This window comes from Bombina bombina, chromosome 4, assembly GCF_027579735.1.
Source record: "Bombina bombina isolate aBomBom1 chromosome 4, aBomBom1.pri, whole genome shotgun sequence".
Taxonomy (NCBI): domain Eukaryota; kingdom Metazoa; phylum Chordata; class Amphibia; order Anura; family Bombinatoridae; genus Bombina; species Bombina bombina.
Window position 1 is genome coordinate 931,232,412 of NC_069502.1, and position 15,521 is coordinate 931,247,932.

At 37.9% G+C, this 15,521-nt stretch overlaps 1 protein-coding gene across 2 annotated transcripts in view; it reads left to right on the forward strand.

Annotated features, from left to right (window-relative positions):
- VIT (vitrin) overlaps positions 1–15,521 on the forward strand; it is a 204,950-nt gene that overhangs the window by 175,300 nt on the left and 14,129 nt on the right. For both annotated transcript variants that reach the window (XM_053711892.1, XM_053711893.1), the window contains exons 23-24: positions 11,745–11,848; positions 14,954–15,180. In XM_053711892.1, coding sequence (XP_053567867.1) covers positions 11,745–11,848; positions 14,954–15,180 — 331 coding nt within the window. The remainder of the gene's footprint in view (positions 1–11,744; positions 11,849–14,953; positions 15,181–15,521) is intronic.

Below are 15,521 nucleotides of genomic sequence, written 5' to 3' on the forward strand. Positions count from 1 at the left end.
GTGCTGTTGTGAGGGATTCTAATCAGGGGGTTGAATACTTTTGAGACTGCAGAATTCATTAAAAGTTGCATTTTCAGTTTAATTTGGGGAAACCACTTGAAGAATTTCAATTGCTTTTGTTTGATTTGTTCATTGCAAACAGCTAAAAGTCTGTAAATTTTGACAATAAACCTAATATGCAATGGGGGTTGAATAATTTTGATTACTACAGTGTGTGTGTGTGTGTATATATATATATATATATATATATATATAAAATAATTAAACGAGACACGCTGTGATTTAGAGGCCCTGGCCTGAAAACTACCGATCACCCCCTGGGCAAGCACCGGAGCTATTTCATTCCGGGACACAAAGAAGCCTGCATCGCCCTGTATAAGGAGAGACTCGGAGCTCTACTGGGCAGCCTCCATCTCAGTACCACTCGTCAGATGGCTCTGCAGTGGCTTAGAAGGGCGCAGTAATCGATCACAGCCGGGACCTGGGCAGAGAACTCCGACCCATAACAGTGGCAGTAAAAGGTACGTCCTGTCACATACCTGGGTCACGGCTCATCCGACCTCAGCTATATGCTAATCTGGCAGCGCAATTAGAAGACCACACGCTGCAGCTACTTACACAGGGCTAAAGTCTTACCGCACCTATTCCTCCACTGCTAGCAGGGACCTGAACTTGTGGCGCGAGCCGCCATCTTCCCCAGCGATACTGCTGCATAACTTTTCTCTCCCCCACTGATCTGTTGCTCTGGGGTACATATACCGTTTAAAACACCAGCCAGCTCATACATTGCAGTACACAGAACTAACCAAGTTCATCAGTGATAGATCTGAATACAAGAGTCCCTGCATACATGAAAAAAAAAGCCATTTAGAAGTTGAACATGGAGGGGATAGGTGGATTGGAGTCAGAGATACTCCAAATGCTACATAACCATTTTATGTGTCTGGATCGGAGGCTCACTGCATTAATTCAAAAAGTGTCAGCAGTGCGAGTCGTGGCTTCGCATAGTGCTGAGCAGCCTATAAACGGTGTTCCCGGTGAGGAAACAGATGTATTAACTGTCCCTGCAGCGGATTTACCTATATATGATAACAGCAGTAAGACTAAATCAGATGCGACGCATTCGCCTGGGGAGCCCCTGCTTGCTGGAGATTTGATTGACCGGTCAGCTGCATGGCGGGATAAAGCAGAGCCTCAAGACAAGGAAGGGACTTTTCTGTCCACACCACAATGGGGGAAGAGAGCGCTACCTCCTAAGAATTGGTCCGGTTCAACTACAGACGGGTGGGTCTTCATGGAGAAGGGGGCTTACCCGCTGTCTTTTGCCCTTGGTGTTCAGCTCCCACTAGGAGAAAATATATCAGGCCGTATGGGCCAACAAATAGCGGGGACACCACAGGCGTATGAGACAGAGAGCCAATACACCCTGAGGGGGAAAAATCTGATGCTTCTCTTTGCCGAAGCTGTTGCTGCAGGATCCTCCAGGCTGAATACTCCCTGGTTTGGCAGTATAAAGGCCCTACACATAGACAGTTATCTGCACCGTCTGGACAGTACAGGCGTAGGGTAAAGGTGACTATGAGAATCTTGAGATGCTGACTACTCCTCTGCTTGTTAACGCTATCCTTTATGTGTAACTCTTATATTCTCATACATGAAGGCTTCTGAGCTAGATTCTGGAGAATTTGGGACATAATGCCTATGAGACTTTTAGTATGCTTTTTAACCAGATGAGTATGTTGTGCCTTTAAGATCTATAATGTCATGTTGGAGGTTCTAGTAGCAATTTCTGAGTAAATATTCACTAGACAGCTGAGCGCCTATATCCAGAAAATATCAATCTAGATTTTAAAAGAGAATGGTACTGCACAGGGTAGATAAAGCTGTTCCCCGTATTAATATTATAATAGGCTCCTCACTGTTTATTTAGCCATAGCTCTGTAGTCTCTGATAGAACTAAATAACTGTTGTTTTGTAGCTGACAATTAGATGTGGCCTGTACCTTTCCTATTTTACTGTACTGTTATCACGCTGCATATTGCAATCCTATGTAAACATGGTACAATGGTTGTTTTTTTTTGTTGTTTTTTTTTCTTTCAATGAATGTGTGACTTTATGCCATTGCAGGAAAGTGTGTTGAGATTATCCACATTCTGTAAATAACAATTCAGACTATATTGTATATAGTTTCTTCATATTAGAAAGGATTATCTTATTAACGTTCATACTGGCACAATATTTTACATTAGTTTTATCTATGTTACTAGTCAGATGTTGAGGATTGCATATGTGCTGGGTAGATGGTATGTAACTGCACCGCTTATACAATCTCAGATAGAAGTTAGCCCATTTTTTCTTTTTTTTCTTCTTAGAGCAGCATAGATTGCACAGTTAAGATATAGTATATCCTGAATTCAATAAGGGATTTATTTTCTTTAGAATGCCCCCTATTGGATTACATTGTACCCTCAGGTTGAATGGGGTGACACTTGAAGAGGGGGGGGGAGACTAATGTCAAGGACAAAATATGAATATGAATGGCTCTGCCTGTCACTCCCACACACACTTATTTTGACCTGTTGAGAAGGTAAACATGCATAGTTATTACCGGGGAGGTACCACTTATCGGGATAGTACAATTTGCGGCCCTGCTGTCAGTGGCCAAGGCAGTGGGGTACGTAATTCTTGGCCCTGACTCCTAGCGGTAGTGCTTCCTTTCATATAGAGTTATTTCCCCTCCCTTTAAGTCAATGTTTAGAATTCCTAAACTTCTAATCTAGGCCATAGAGTCTTGTTCGTAACTTCCAATTGTAATCTAGAGGGGCTATATTTCTCACTTGTTTATGATTGATCCCCCCCCCCCCTACGCCACTTTTCTTCTAACTAATATATTTTAGGAGCCTAGGGGAGGTCCTGGTAACTTCACTGCCCCCTATTACTAAGTCTCAATATGTAGCTATCCGAATATATTTTTCAGTCCTGGGGTGGTACCACATATACAGCCTAGCTAATAACTTAGGTGCAGTTGGTTCAAGTTTCAGTTATCCTGCTATGTTCTCCAATAGATGTTGATTATATAAAACATTTTTGCTTCTGTATAAGTTGTCTAACCTACTAATGTTCATAATTGATCATTTGCCCTCCTCTGTTTCTATAGATTTCTGGGCAATTCTGAGGCCCTGGCAGGCATAGGAGGTGCGTTTGTCCATTATAGACCCAAGAGCGGTCTATCGTATACAAAAACCCTCAGTTTCGTGAGTTGCATTATTTGAGGTCCAAAAGTGGCCTCTATTGTTTATGAGGGACAAAATTAGAGGGTAGCTTTTCAGTTTGCTCTCCAAATTTATGTATATGTATATTGAACCAAGAGAGGTTTGTATTTCCAGTAGTAGTCAGGTGCAAGAGGATGTGTCTTGTTTTTTTTTCCATTTTTTTTTTCTAGTTTCCTGACTTTATATATTACTCTGTGTAATCAAGCAAACTGTATATTTGTAACTCTTTTACCCTCAATAAAAAATATTTAAAAAAAAAAAAATAAAAATTAAATGAGGCACTCTCCGTTGTTAGCATAAACATGAAGTTTACTAAGTGAACGTTTTCTGGTTCTCCCCCATCCTCAGACTTACAAAAAAACAACAAGCAATCAGACATTTAAGTGTTACCTGCACCAGTGAAGCCGGAAACTGCAGCGTCCCCATCACGCAACTGTGCATGCGTGTGAGACTATAAAGTAGCCCTGGCTTTACAAAAATAAAATAAAAAACAATTTCAAAGTTAAAAAGCTTGGCACCCAGGAAGTGTGTACACTGACATGGAAAAACTAGTCTAGTCTTAAAAAGGAGGAAAGCAGTACAATCTGATATGACTATTCGACAGAAGTATGTATATATAACTGCATTGCGCTAGCCGCCTTACTCTTGAACCAGACCTCTCCTAATAAAGGACTATACCACGGAATCTTACTGCTCTACTCTAACCACATATCACATGTGTCTTTAACTGGTCTGACTTGATATCAGCAACTGTTACTCATATTACTATTAAGAACATATGTTCATATATAGTACCTATTAATATGTGTGTTCTTATTATATATAGACTATTAAAGGCATGACCACATAGTATACAGGTACTTATACCTAGAGATTAAGGTATCCTACTAATCTAGGCTACAAAAGGATGATATAAATGGATTATAACAGGCAGTAATCGGTCCTACTACTGCTAGAGCATAACATCACATATAGTGTCTATTCCTACAATAGGTCTAGAATAGAAGATGTATCATGTACTAACCCCATAGTGTACTGTCTGTCTTAATTGGAGACTAAGGGGCCCTATTTGTCTATGTGTCAAATATATAGATTAGATGAAACATTGCATATCCATATGTACACTGAGCCCTTTAGGCACCAGTGTGTCCAGCCTGTAAATCTATTTGCTCTCCCTCTGGAGTAGTAATTTACCTCTGTCACCTCCCCTCAGTAGAGGGGGGATATGGTCAATAATAATAAATCTTAGGTCAGTTACTGTGTGGTGTCCTTGCAAAAAATGTCTGGCGACAGGTTGGTCGGATTTACCCATGTTATCGGCTGCTCTAATGACTGACCTATGGTTGGCCATCCTTGTGCGTGCATCCTCCTGGGTTTTGCCCACGTAAAATTTGCCACAAGGACAATAGAGCATGTACACCACTTACTTGGTTGTACAAGTGACCCTATGTTTAATCTCAAACTTCTTATTGGACCAGGGGTGTGTAAAAAATTTGCTCTGGGTCATACCGCTACAAGTGGTGCATCCACTGCACGAAAGCACCCATTTTTTGTAGTGTGTAACTAGGTCCTAGTGGTATAACTAGGTTTGTTATCTGGTCGCATCAACATATCACGCAAAGAGGACGCCCTCCTATATCCAACCATACAATTAGATGGGTTTAGTGTGCGCTATAGGAAATGATACTAAACACTACTCTAAAAAAACAATCCCTGTAATGTATCAAATACTAATTCAAAACACGTTTGAAGCACTAGGCTTCAAGATAGAGTTAGTGCGCCGTTAGGCTAAAAACCAATTGAGATATAAACAAATTTAATATAAATAAAATAAGATGGTACAATATAAAAAACTATTAAAGGGATGTCTCCCTGCAATAACAAATACATTAAAATATGGTTAATAAAATCTGATCTACTCGCTAGGTATATCAGGGGCTGGCTCCTCAAACATTAATATTGCGCAAATGAGTATCATATAAATGCATACAATAACAATGGGATACAGATCAATTAAAGAATAGCCCTCTAAAAAAGAAAGCTCATAAAAACGTCACAAATTCCCCGTATGTTTTTCCAATCCAATACTCTGACAGCGTAGAGGCAGATACAACGATTAGCTGTCTGCCTCTACGCTGTCAGAGTATTGGATTGGAAAAACATACGGGGAATTTGTGACGTCAGACGCCGACTCACACGTGCAGAGGTCTGTACAGCACTATCACCAGGAGCGGCGGAGGTCGCATCTTCGGTCCAAGTTTTGACTGAAGAACTAACATCCTGGAAGCACCCTTTGGACTTACGGTAAAGTAGCAATACCAATGTGATGTGGAACTTGTACGCAACAAGCTAAACTGAGCTGTCATTTCACATAACTGTTTGAACTTTCCACGGCTAACTGCACTTCAGCTTTTTCAATTGAATTTCTCGCAATACAAGCTTGAACTTTTGAATATATATTTTTTTCTGTCACATACGGTTATATTCTTTTTATGAGCTATCTTTTTTAGAGGGATATTCTTGAATTGATCTGTATCCCATTGTTATTGTATGCATTTATATGATACTCATTTGCGCAATATTAATGTTTGAGGAGCCAGCCCCTGATATACCTAGCGAGTAGATCAGATTTTATTAACCATATTTTAATGTATTTGTTATTGCAGGGAGACATCCCTTTAATAGTTTTTTATATTGTACCATCTTATTTTATTTATATTAAATTTGTTTATATCTCAATTGGTGTTGTATACTTTTAGCCTAACGGCGCACTTACTCTATCTTGAAGCCTAGTGCTTCAAACGTGTTTTGAATTAGTTTTTATATCCAACCATAGGCATGTCCATATTGCCACAAGGTAGTGTAGGATCTGTAGAGATGCTCTTCCAATGTTCTCATAAAACCTTAGGTAGGTTCACTTTTTAAGGTGTAAATGTAGTTAAGTACCAATCTTTTTTTATTGGTGTTTGTAGTCACCTTTTTCATCAGTGCTTCTTCTTGTGTCATCATCATAGCCTCCATATACGATTCACCCATCTGCTTATAGTTGTACCCACGACTTAAGAACTTGTTTCTCATCTCATTCATCTGTGTAATCTTTACACTGTCATCACTGTTGTTACGTGCTACACGCTTGAATTGTGATTTTGGCAAAGCTCTTTTTAAGTATGGAGGGTGACAACTTGTGCTTTCAATAATGAAATGCCTGTCTGTCTCCTTGTGGAATAATGTAGTTTGTAAACTGGACCCGGACTTGTATATACGTAATTCCAGGAAATCAACCATTTGATCGTTGGATGTCATTTTGAATATTAGATTCTTGTTTATCATGTTGAGCTCCCCAAACCATTGTTCCAGGTCATTCTCATTACCACTCCAAATAATGAAGAGGTCATTAATGTATCTGCAAAATAATTTTACTCAATGATCATGGAATAAGTTGGTACCTCGGGTCTCAAATTGTGCCATATACAGGTTAGCATAGGATGGGGCCACATTGGACCCCATCGCTGTGACTGACACCTGTAATAGAAGTTGTTTTCAAACTTGAAGTAATTATACTTCAAGCAGTATTCCAGGAGTTGTAGAATGGTATCAAGTGGTGATCCCACATAGGGATACATCAACAGACTTGCACGGATAGAAGCCATCTCCTCGGTATGAGGTATGACCGTATACAGGTTATTGACATCAAGGGTGACCAATAGCTCATCACCCTTCTGATCATCAATAGATTCTAGCAATTTGACTAATTCTATTGAATCCAATAGAAAGGAGTCCATCTGTCTGACCAGAGGTTGTAATAGATCATCAAGGAATGTGGCTAGTGTCTGTAGTATCGATCCGCATGCAGACACAATAGGCCGACGCTGTGGTCTGAATGGGTCCTTGTGCACCTTTGGCAATGTATAAATAATTGGGATAATGGGATATTCAACTATCTTGTAATTACATGTTGCCTTAGTCAGGATGTCCATTTCTAGCATTAAGCCCAGGTAATCATCAATAATTGTTTTAAATTCTGTGGTTGGATCTTTTGGTAATCTACGGTAGACAGTAGGATTGTTCAATTGTGATAGGATCTCATCCTTATAGTTGTCATAGTCTTGGAGGACAAGTGCTCCCCCCTTGTCAGCTTCCCTAATGACCAGTTTGGGGTTACTTCTGAGGTTTTTGAGTGCTACCTACTCCTCCTTACTGAGGTTATTTCTGACCGTGGCATGTTCAGATGTCAATATGTCTTTGAAATCATCCTGCACCATTCTGCAATAGGTGTTGATACTAGCATTTGTTGTTTTAGGATCAAAATTGCTTTTTTTTTCTTGAATTTCTCAATGGTGGTGTTAGTATTCCCAAAGCATTCTTTCAGCCGTAGCTTTCTATTGAATTTATACAAAGCAACCTTAAGTGCAAATTCATCAGGTCTAGATGTTGGCACAAAAGTTAAACCCCTCTCCAGAACACCCAATTCTGCTGGGGTTAATTGGTGTGTGCTCAGGTTGATTATGATGCTGGATTCCAATGTCTGCACCACTGCCTGAGTGGTCTTCCCCATGAGTAGCCTCTTGTGTTTGTGACCACTTCGTCTGGGGTGTGGCATCCCCCTACAGTGTTTTTTGACCTGGTGGTCATAGGTTGTGATCCTGTACTGGTAGCCGATACTTCAGCCCCTGTATGTTCTGAGTCAGAGCTGTTATCAGAACTCTCTATTGTATTAAGAGACCTAGGCTTATACACTTTGGGCCTTCTGTTTCTGCATATAAATCTCTGTTCTTCTGGGCCAACTAACCACCTATAAATCATTTTCTCCCGATAGTCAGTGGTCACTGCTTCCCATTTTCTCTCTTTAAAAGAGATAAGATCTCTTTCATAGTCATCTACCTGTTTTTTTAGTTTGTCCAGCCAGTGTTCATCCCCATCATCTTTCAATTTTTCACCATGGGTTGATTCAAAGGTAATCATCTCACTTTCCACTTGTTTCAGTAGAGTGCCCACTTCCTCTATCACTAGTAGTATTAAATCCAGCGAGCATTTATTTAAAATGCTGCACCACTTTCTACAAAACGTGGCATTATTGCGGCCTATGGTGGGGGTATTTTTAATTCTAAACCCCTTTGGTATATAGGACTTATATCCGAAAGATAGCACCCATGTAACTTTAAATCCACTTCTCTCTTCTTTAATTTGACCAAATGATTGTACAATTGCTCTGGTTGTTTTATTTTAGTTTTTATGGACAGTTTGTCATTTCTGATCCTACTGGCGTCCTCCTCAGTAAATTGAAAAACATTGGCCCCCTCTAAATTTTCAGGTTCCAATGCGTCCTGTGCCTCTGCCTGAGACATATTGTCCCACAACCAATGCCAGTGGTGAATAAGTGGTGAATAAATAGTAAAAAAGTACTCAACAGTAATATACTGGTTTAACACAGAGAAACTGTCATGCAGTATTCTGCAGGGTGAAAGGATCAAAAAATGAAAAATCAGCCAATAGGTTTTTTTTCCACCTTAATTCCTATTGGCTGATAGAATTATATCAGCCAATCGGAATGTAAGAGACGCAATCTTGGATGACGTCATTTAAAGGAAACTTCATTCTTCAGTGGCGATCGTAAGAAGAGGATGCTCCGTGCTGGATGTCTTGAAGATGGAGCCGCTCCGCGCCGGATGGATGAAGATAGAGGATGCCGTCTGGATGAAGACTTCTGCCCAGGTGGATGAAGACTTCAGCCCGCTTGGATGAAGACTTCTGCCGACTTTGCTGAGGACTTCTGCCGCTTGGATGAGGATGGATGTCGGGTCTTCGAAAACTGTAAGTGGATCTTTGGGGGTTAGTGTTAGGTTTTTTTAAGGGTTTATTGGGTGGGTTTTAATTTTAGGTTAGGGACTTTGGGCGGAAAAAGAGTTAAATGCCCATACAAATGCCCTTTTCAGGGCAATGGGGAGCTCAGGTTTTTTAGATAGGTTTGTATTTGGGGGGTTTGGTTGTGTGGGTGGTGGGTTTTACTGTTGTGGGGCAATGCCCCCAAAAGGCCCCTTTAAGGGCCATTGGTAGTTTATTGTAGGCTAGGGTTTTTTTATTTTGGGGGGTCTTTTTTTTTTTTTTTTTTTTTTTATTTCTTTATTGAGAATCCAAAAAGGGTACAGAAATGAAAAAGGAAGGGAGACGGGGGTAATAAGAACAGAAAAAAGGAAATAACACAAATTTACATATTAGGGGGTTATACATACATATTTTAAGTTCTTAAAATAATAAGCAGACATAATCTCTTCTTTTCCCCTTTTTTCTTTTCCCCTTTTTTTTCCTTTTCTTCCCTCTTTTTCTCTTTTTTTTATAGACCGTCCCTTCTTCTACACATCCTATGACAAATGGAACCCCTAAATGAATACTGTATTTTTTTTTTGTAGAACAAAAATAAAAACAAAACAAGAAAAAATAAGTAAATAATAAAAAAAAAAAATATATATATATATATATATATATATGTATATATATATATAGATATATATATATAATTATATATAAATGTATTGCCCTCAGCCCTCTCCTCTTCTTTGCTTAAAGGGACAGTCAAGTATAAATTAAACTTTCATTATTCAGATAGGACTTTTAATTTTAATTGACTTTCCAATTTAATTTATCATCAAATTTGCTTTTTTCTGTTGGTATTCTTAGTTTAAACTAAACATAGGTAGGCTCATATGCTAATTTCTAAGCCTTTGAGGGCTGCCTCTTATCACATGCTTTTTAAATCTCTTTTCAACACAAAGAGACAGAAAGTACACGTGGGCTATATAGATAACACTGTGTTCAGGCACAGAAAGTTATTTAAGATCTAGCACAATACAATGCTAAATTTAAGACAATAGATAATAAACAGTCACAGTCATGTGATCAGGGGGCTGGAAGAAGGTTCCTAGATACAAGGTAATCACAAAGGTAAAAAGTATATTATTATAACTGTGTTGGTCATGCAAAACTGGGGAATGAGTAATAAAGGGATTATCTATCTTTTAAAACAATAACAATTCTATGGTTGACTGTCCCTTTAATCTACTTGAGGTAGTTCATTTCTTAATATGGCGTTCATAACATACTCTGTGGATCTGAATGGGTAGATAATTTTCTTTTGCAGATCCATTGGCTGTGAATATATAAAAATTTACCATTTTTTAAAATATCTTTCAACTTCATTGATTTTATCTTTTTCTATCATGCATTGTTCTATCGTCATTTGTTTAAAAATTTGGTTGTTTACTTCAGCTATAGTAGGCAGTTTTTTTGAGATCCAAGTTTTTAACAGTAGAAACCTGGCCACACCAATGACCATTTCAATGAATTCCTTATTGTTTACATTTTTTTATCCGGAGGGAATAGAAAAAATACCAGATTTCGATGTATTTTCATCTCTATTTTTAATATCCTAGATAGCCAGAAGTTTATTTTATCCCAATATTGTCTCACTAGTGTACACTCCCAAAAATAGTGCATAATATCAGCCCCTCTACTACTACATTTAGCACATTTATCTTGAGTTTTACTATTCCATCTTGCCATGACAGACGGGGTAAGATATGATTGGTTTAGTATATTAATATGTACTTCTCTAAAATTAGTGGAGGTAAAAATCTTATTTATTCTAGTGATACTATTCTGTATATATTCCTCATTACAGCCTATTACTCCCTTCAGATGCCATTTTTTAACAATCAATTGTAGGTTTAAATTGCCCTCCTGTCTAAGTGATTCCTTATACCATTTTTTAATGGAGAAATTTTCCATCTTACACAATTCCAAATTATGAATAAGTGTGGACCAGCCTTGGGGGGGGGGGGGTCTTTTTTATTTTGATAGGGCTATTAGATTAGGTGTAATTCGTTTAAATATTTGATCATTTGTTTTTTATTTTGTGTAACTTAGTGTTTTTTATTTTGTGTAACTTAGTTGTTATTTTTGTGTAACTTAGTAATTCTTTATTGTAGATTTCAATAATTTGAGTAGGGTTAGGTTTTTAAATATGTAATATAGATAATTTAATTGCTAGTTAAATGTAATTTTAGTATAATAGTTAGGATAGGCCAATCTGGGCTTTAGTTCACAGACAACAAGGCTACACACTTTCATAAAGTTGGTATAAAGTGAATTGGTTTGCAGCTGTTATCTGATAAAGCCAATCAGGCACATATATGGAGCAAGGTTGTCCTTGAGTAGTCAGCAGGGTATATTTCAATGTCTGAGAATTATAAACAGCTAATTTTTCAGAGTTAAATTACATGAAAAGGGGTCAAAATAAACTAACATATTGCAAAGTTGTTTCATCATGCAAAACTAAATATTTTATATAAACCTCTCAAGGTGTTTACTGTTATTTCAACTTAAAACTAAAATTAAAGGAATCTGTGAGGGGTTGCTGAGTAAATAACCAATACCATTATGTAATGACATCTCTGCTTTTTTATTTTTGTCTTCAAGGGATGAGCCTTCAACAGAATTTAGTCTTCGATCATATTCCAGTTCCAAAGACCTCAAAGTTGCTATTGAGAAAATTCCACAGAAAGGAGGACATTCACATGTTGGTAAGACACATATATTTAGTGATGGTAAATTAACATGTTCACAAACTAACTGATATTCACAACTGCACCACTATAATATTTTATATAAAAGTTACTTTCTTTATCTATTAAAAAATATATTTTATTCTAATACCATGTTGTGCTCTTCCCTCCACTCCCTTGCATTCCCGTTTCTGTAGTACGGTGAGATATAGAACGGTCCCACCCATTCTATATGTATTTGGTGATATGCACTACCGAGGGTTAGACTATTGCACATGTGCAGATTGTCTAAACGGCCACTTCTATGTAAACAGTGAATCATGAGGTTCATCGTTTAGTAGGAGAGCTGTAATCTAAGTAAACAGTGATTTGGAACATGAGTTCCTATTCACTGTTTACAATTACATCATAGGGACTCCCATCAGACAGATTCCGCGTATTTGTAAGGCATTTTTTTATACTCAAAATGCAAAGGTCATCAGGCTGCTAGCGCATGCGTGTCACGGTTAGGCAAGCCCGCACATAGGAGAAAGAAAGCCGCGCGACAAAGGTGCCGATTGGATGACAGTAAAAATGTCACCTGGGGGAAAAAGTGTATATTGATGGGGGCAGGCAGCAGAATTACATGTAAGTCAGAACAAATAATAAAATAAAAATACTTTAGAACCAATGCACATACTTAAAAAAAAAACAACAAAAAAACATTTTACACATCAGTCTATCAAAATATTATGAGCACATGGAGGAACTTTACAATCACTTTTAATAATTTTTACATAACTTTATTTAAAAAAAAGATATTGATTGTAGTAGATGGTTATATATGTAATGGGACAACACAGCAGTTTTTCAGAGATGGAGTTTATGAACTTTATGAAACCCTTTGCAGCTCAACTGTGCTACACGTGCGTTTGGAGGTGCATAGCAACCCCCAGCACCCTCATAAAACTGCCACTGTGTGACACCCAAAAGATTTGAAGAACAACCATATGACATTTTAATGCTCTGTCTTTTGCCTGAAAATATTTGCTGTCTTAATAAAATGATTTACTGATCACAATAATTATTATTGTTATTATTATTTTTTTCATTAAAAGGATGTATTAATCAAAAACTGCTCTGTAATAATCAATTAAACAGTGTATTGCCTAGCTGTACCCTTAAATAAAACTAACTTAGAGCCCATAGTATATTTAAAACAAAAGAAATTTAACTTTCTTCCTCTGAAGATACAGAAGTTCAAACCTAAATTCAGTCTATCAATTGCCTGTAGCATCAGCTGAATACACCATTCTACCTCAATTTCTACAAAGACTGACCCAAGTTTTTTTTATTTTTTTTTATTTATTATGTATTACTTAATGAGTTAAATAATAAACTGCTCTATTAATGTAGAACAGTCTAGTTTTACCTTTAATTAAAGTGATGGTAAATTATATTTGTTTGAAACGTACCATTACAACGTAAGAGTGATTTTTATATATATATATGAAATTATAAGCTGTATAACTATAAAAGTTTAATTTCTTCATTATGCCTCTCCCTTGTATTTTAATTTCTGTTTTGTAGTGACATATAGGGGCCGATTTATTAAGGGCAGAATGGCCCCTGATGCCCCTGTTTCCGTGCGAGCCTTCAGGTTCGCCGGAAACAGACGTTTTAAAACAGCATTCTTAACACCACTGCTCCTTAACTACTCTGCTGCCTCTAAGGCTGCGGACATCAATCCGCCCGATCATATAAGATCGAGTTGAATGAAACCCCCTGCTAGCGGCCGATTGGCCATGAATCTGAAGGGGGCGGCATTGCACAAGCAGTTAACTAGAGCTGCTTGTGCAATGTTAAATGCAGACAGCATACGCGATGTCCGCCAGACTTTGATAAATCGGCCCCATAGAGCGTTCTCAGCGACATTTAGAGCATGCCGTATACGTATTTCTGTGTGCTCTCCAGTAAGGTAGCAGTCTTGCACATGGGCAGAATGTCTCTATAGCCGCTCCAATGTAAACATTCAATCATAAAATTCAGTGCTTGCCAGGTGAGCGGAAAAAAACGGTCTGCATAGTGAAGGGCAAAGTCTTACAACTCATTGCCAGGTATTGAAGTAAACTAAATTGGAATGAGAGTTTCGATTCACTGTTTATTAATATGTCATAGCCCTATGGTTATAAAACGCATGCGTGCATAGAATCGTCAACGTATACTGAAAGCAATTTGTGCATGCATTTAGCAAACACCACAATGATGCATACAAAAATAGCAAGCCATATGGCTAACATTCTGATTGGTTGACAAAGTGAAGCATCACCATCAGAAAAAAAGTCTCTTGTGGGGGGTCGGTGGAAGTGAAGATGTAAGAATAATGATCAATTGTCAAATTATAAGCAAGGGGCTATAATGAGCAAAATCACTCAGTTTACCATCACTTTAATGCATTTGATGACTCAATAACATGAGGCATGTATGTGCAGCCACCAATCAGCAGCTCTTGATTCTACCTAGGTATCCTTTTCAACAAATGATATCAAGAGAATAAAAAAATAGATAATAGAACTAAATGGGAAGACTAGTCAAAATTAAACTTTCAGTATTCAGATAGGGCATGCAATGTTAAACAACTTTCCAATGTACTTTTATCATCAAATTTTCTTTGTTCCCTTGGTGGTATTTTTGAAAAGCTAAACCTAGGTAGGCTGAAACTGATTTCTAATACCGTTGAAAACCGTCTCTTAGCTCAGAGCATTTTGAAAGTTTTTGACAGATAGACAGTACTAGTTCATGTGTGTCATATAGATAACATTGTGCTTACTCCCGTGGTGTTATTTAGGAGTCTGCACTGATTGGCTAAACTGCATGTCTGTCAAAAGCACTGAGGTAAGGGGGCAGTCTGCAGTGGCTTAGATAAAAGGTAATCACAGAGGTAAAAGGTGTATTGATATAACAGTGTTGGTTATGCAAAACTGGGGAATGGGTAATAAAGGGATTATCTATCTTTTTAAACAATACAAATTCTGGAGTAGACTGTCCCTTTAAAATCACATGTTCTATCTGAATCATGAAAGAAAAAACGTGTTTTATGTCCCTTTATTGTTTCCTGTACTTCATATAATTTTTTTACAACAGGAAAGGCTCTTTCTTATATCAACAAAAGCTACTTTTCTGATGCAAGTGGAAACAGAGGAGGCGCTCCAAATGTAGCGGTTGTTCTAGTAGATGGATGGCCAACGGATAAGGTTGAAGAAGCTTCACGCCTTGCACGGGAATCAGGAATTAACATTTTCTTTGTCACTATTGAGGCTGCTGATGACAATGAGAAAATGAATGTAGTTGAACCCAACTTTGTGGATAAGGTTTGTTATCAGTGTTTTATCACCTACTTGTATACTAAAGAAATTTAATATACACCAAGATTACAAGTTGTGCGGTATAGCCGTTACGTACACATCGCGCAAAATGGGTCCGTACCGATATTTCCATACCACCATAAAATTTTCTTTTGTTGTGCGGTATGGTGCAGTAAGCTGCATACCGCACAAAATCCAAATTCCGACTTGGTGTGCTTGTGCACGTATTCCTCCATAGAGATCAATAGAGAAAAAATGTAGGAAAAAACCTAACACCTGCGATTGCGAAATCGCTACCGCATTTTCTCATTTCCCATTGAAGTCTATGGAGAAAAGAAAGTTTTACA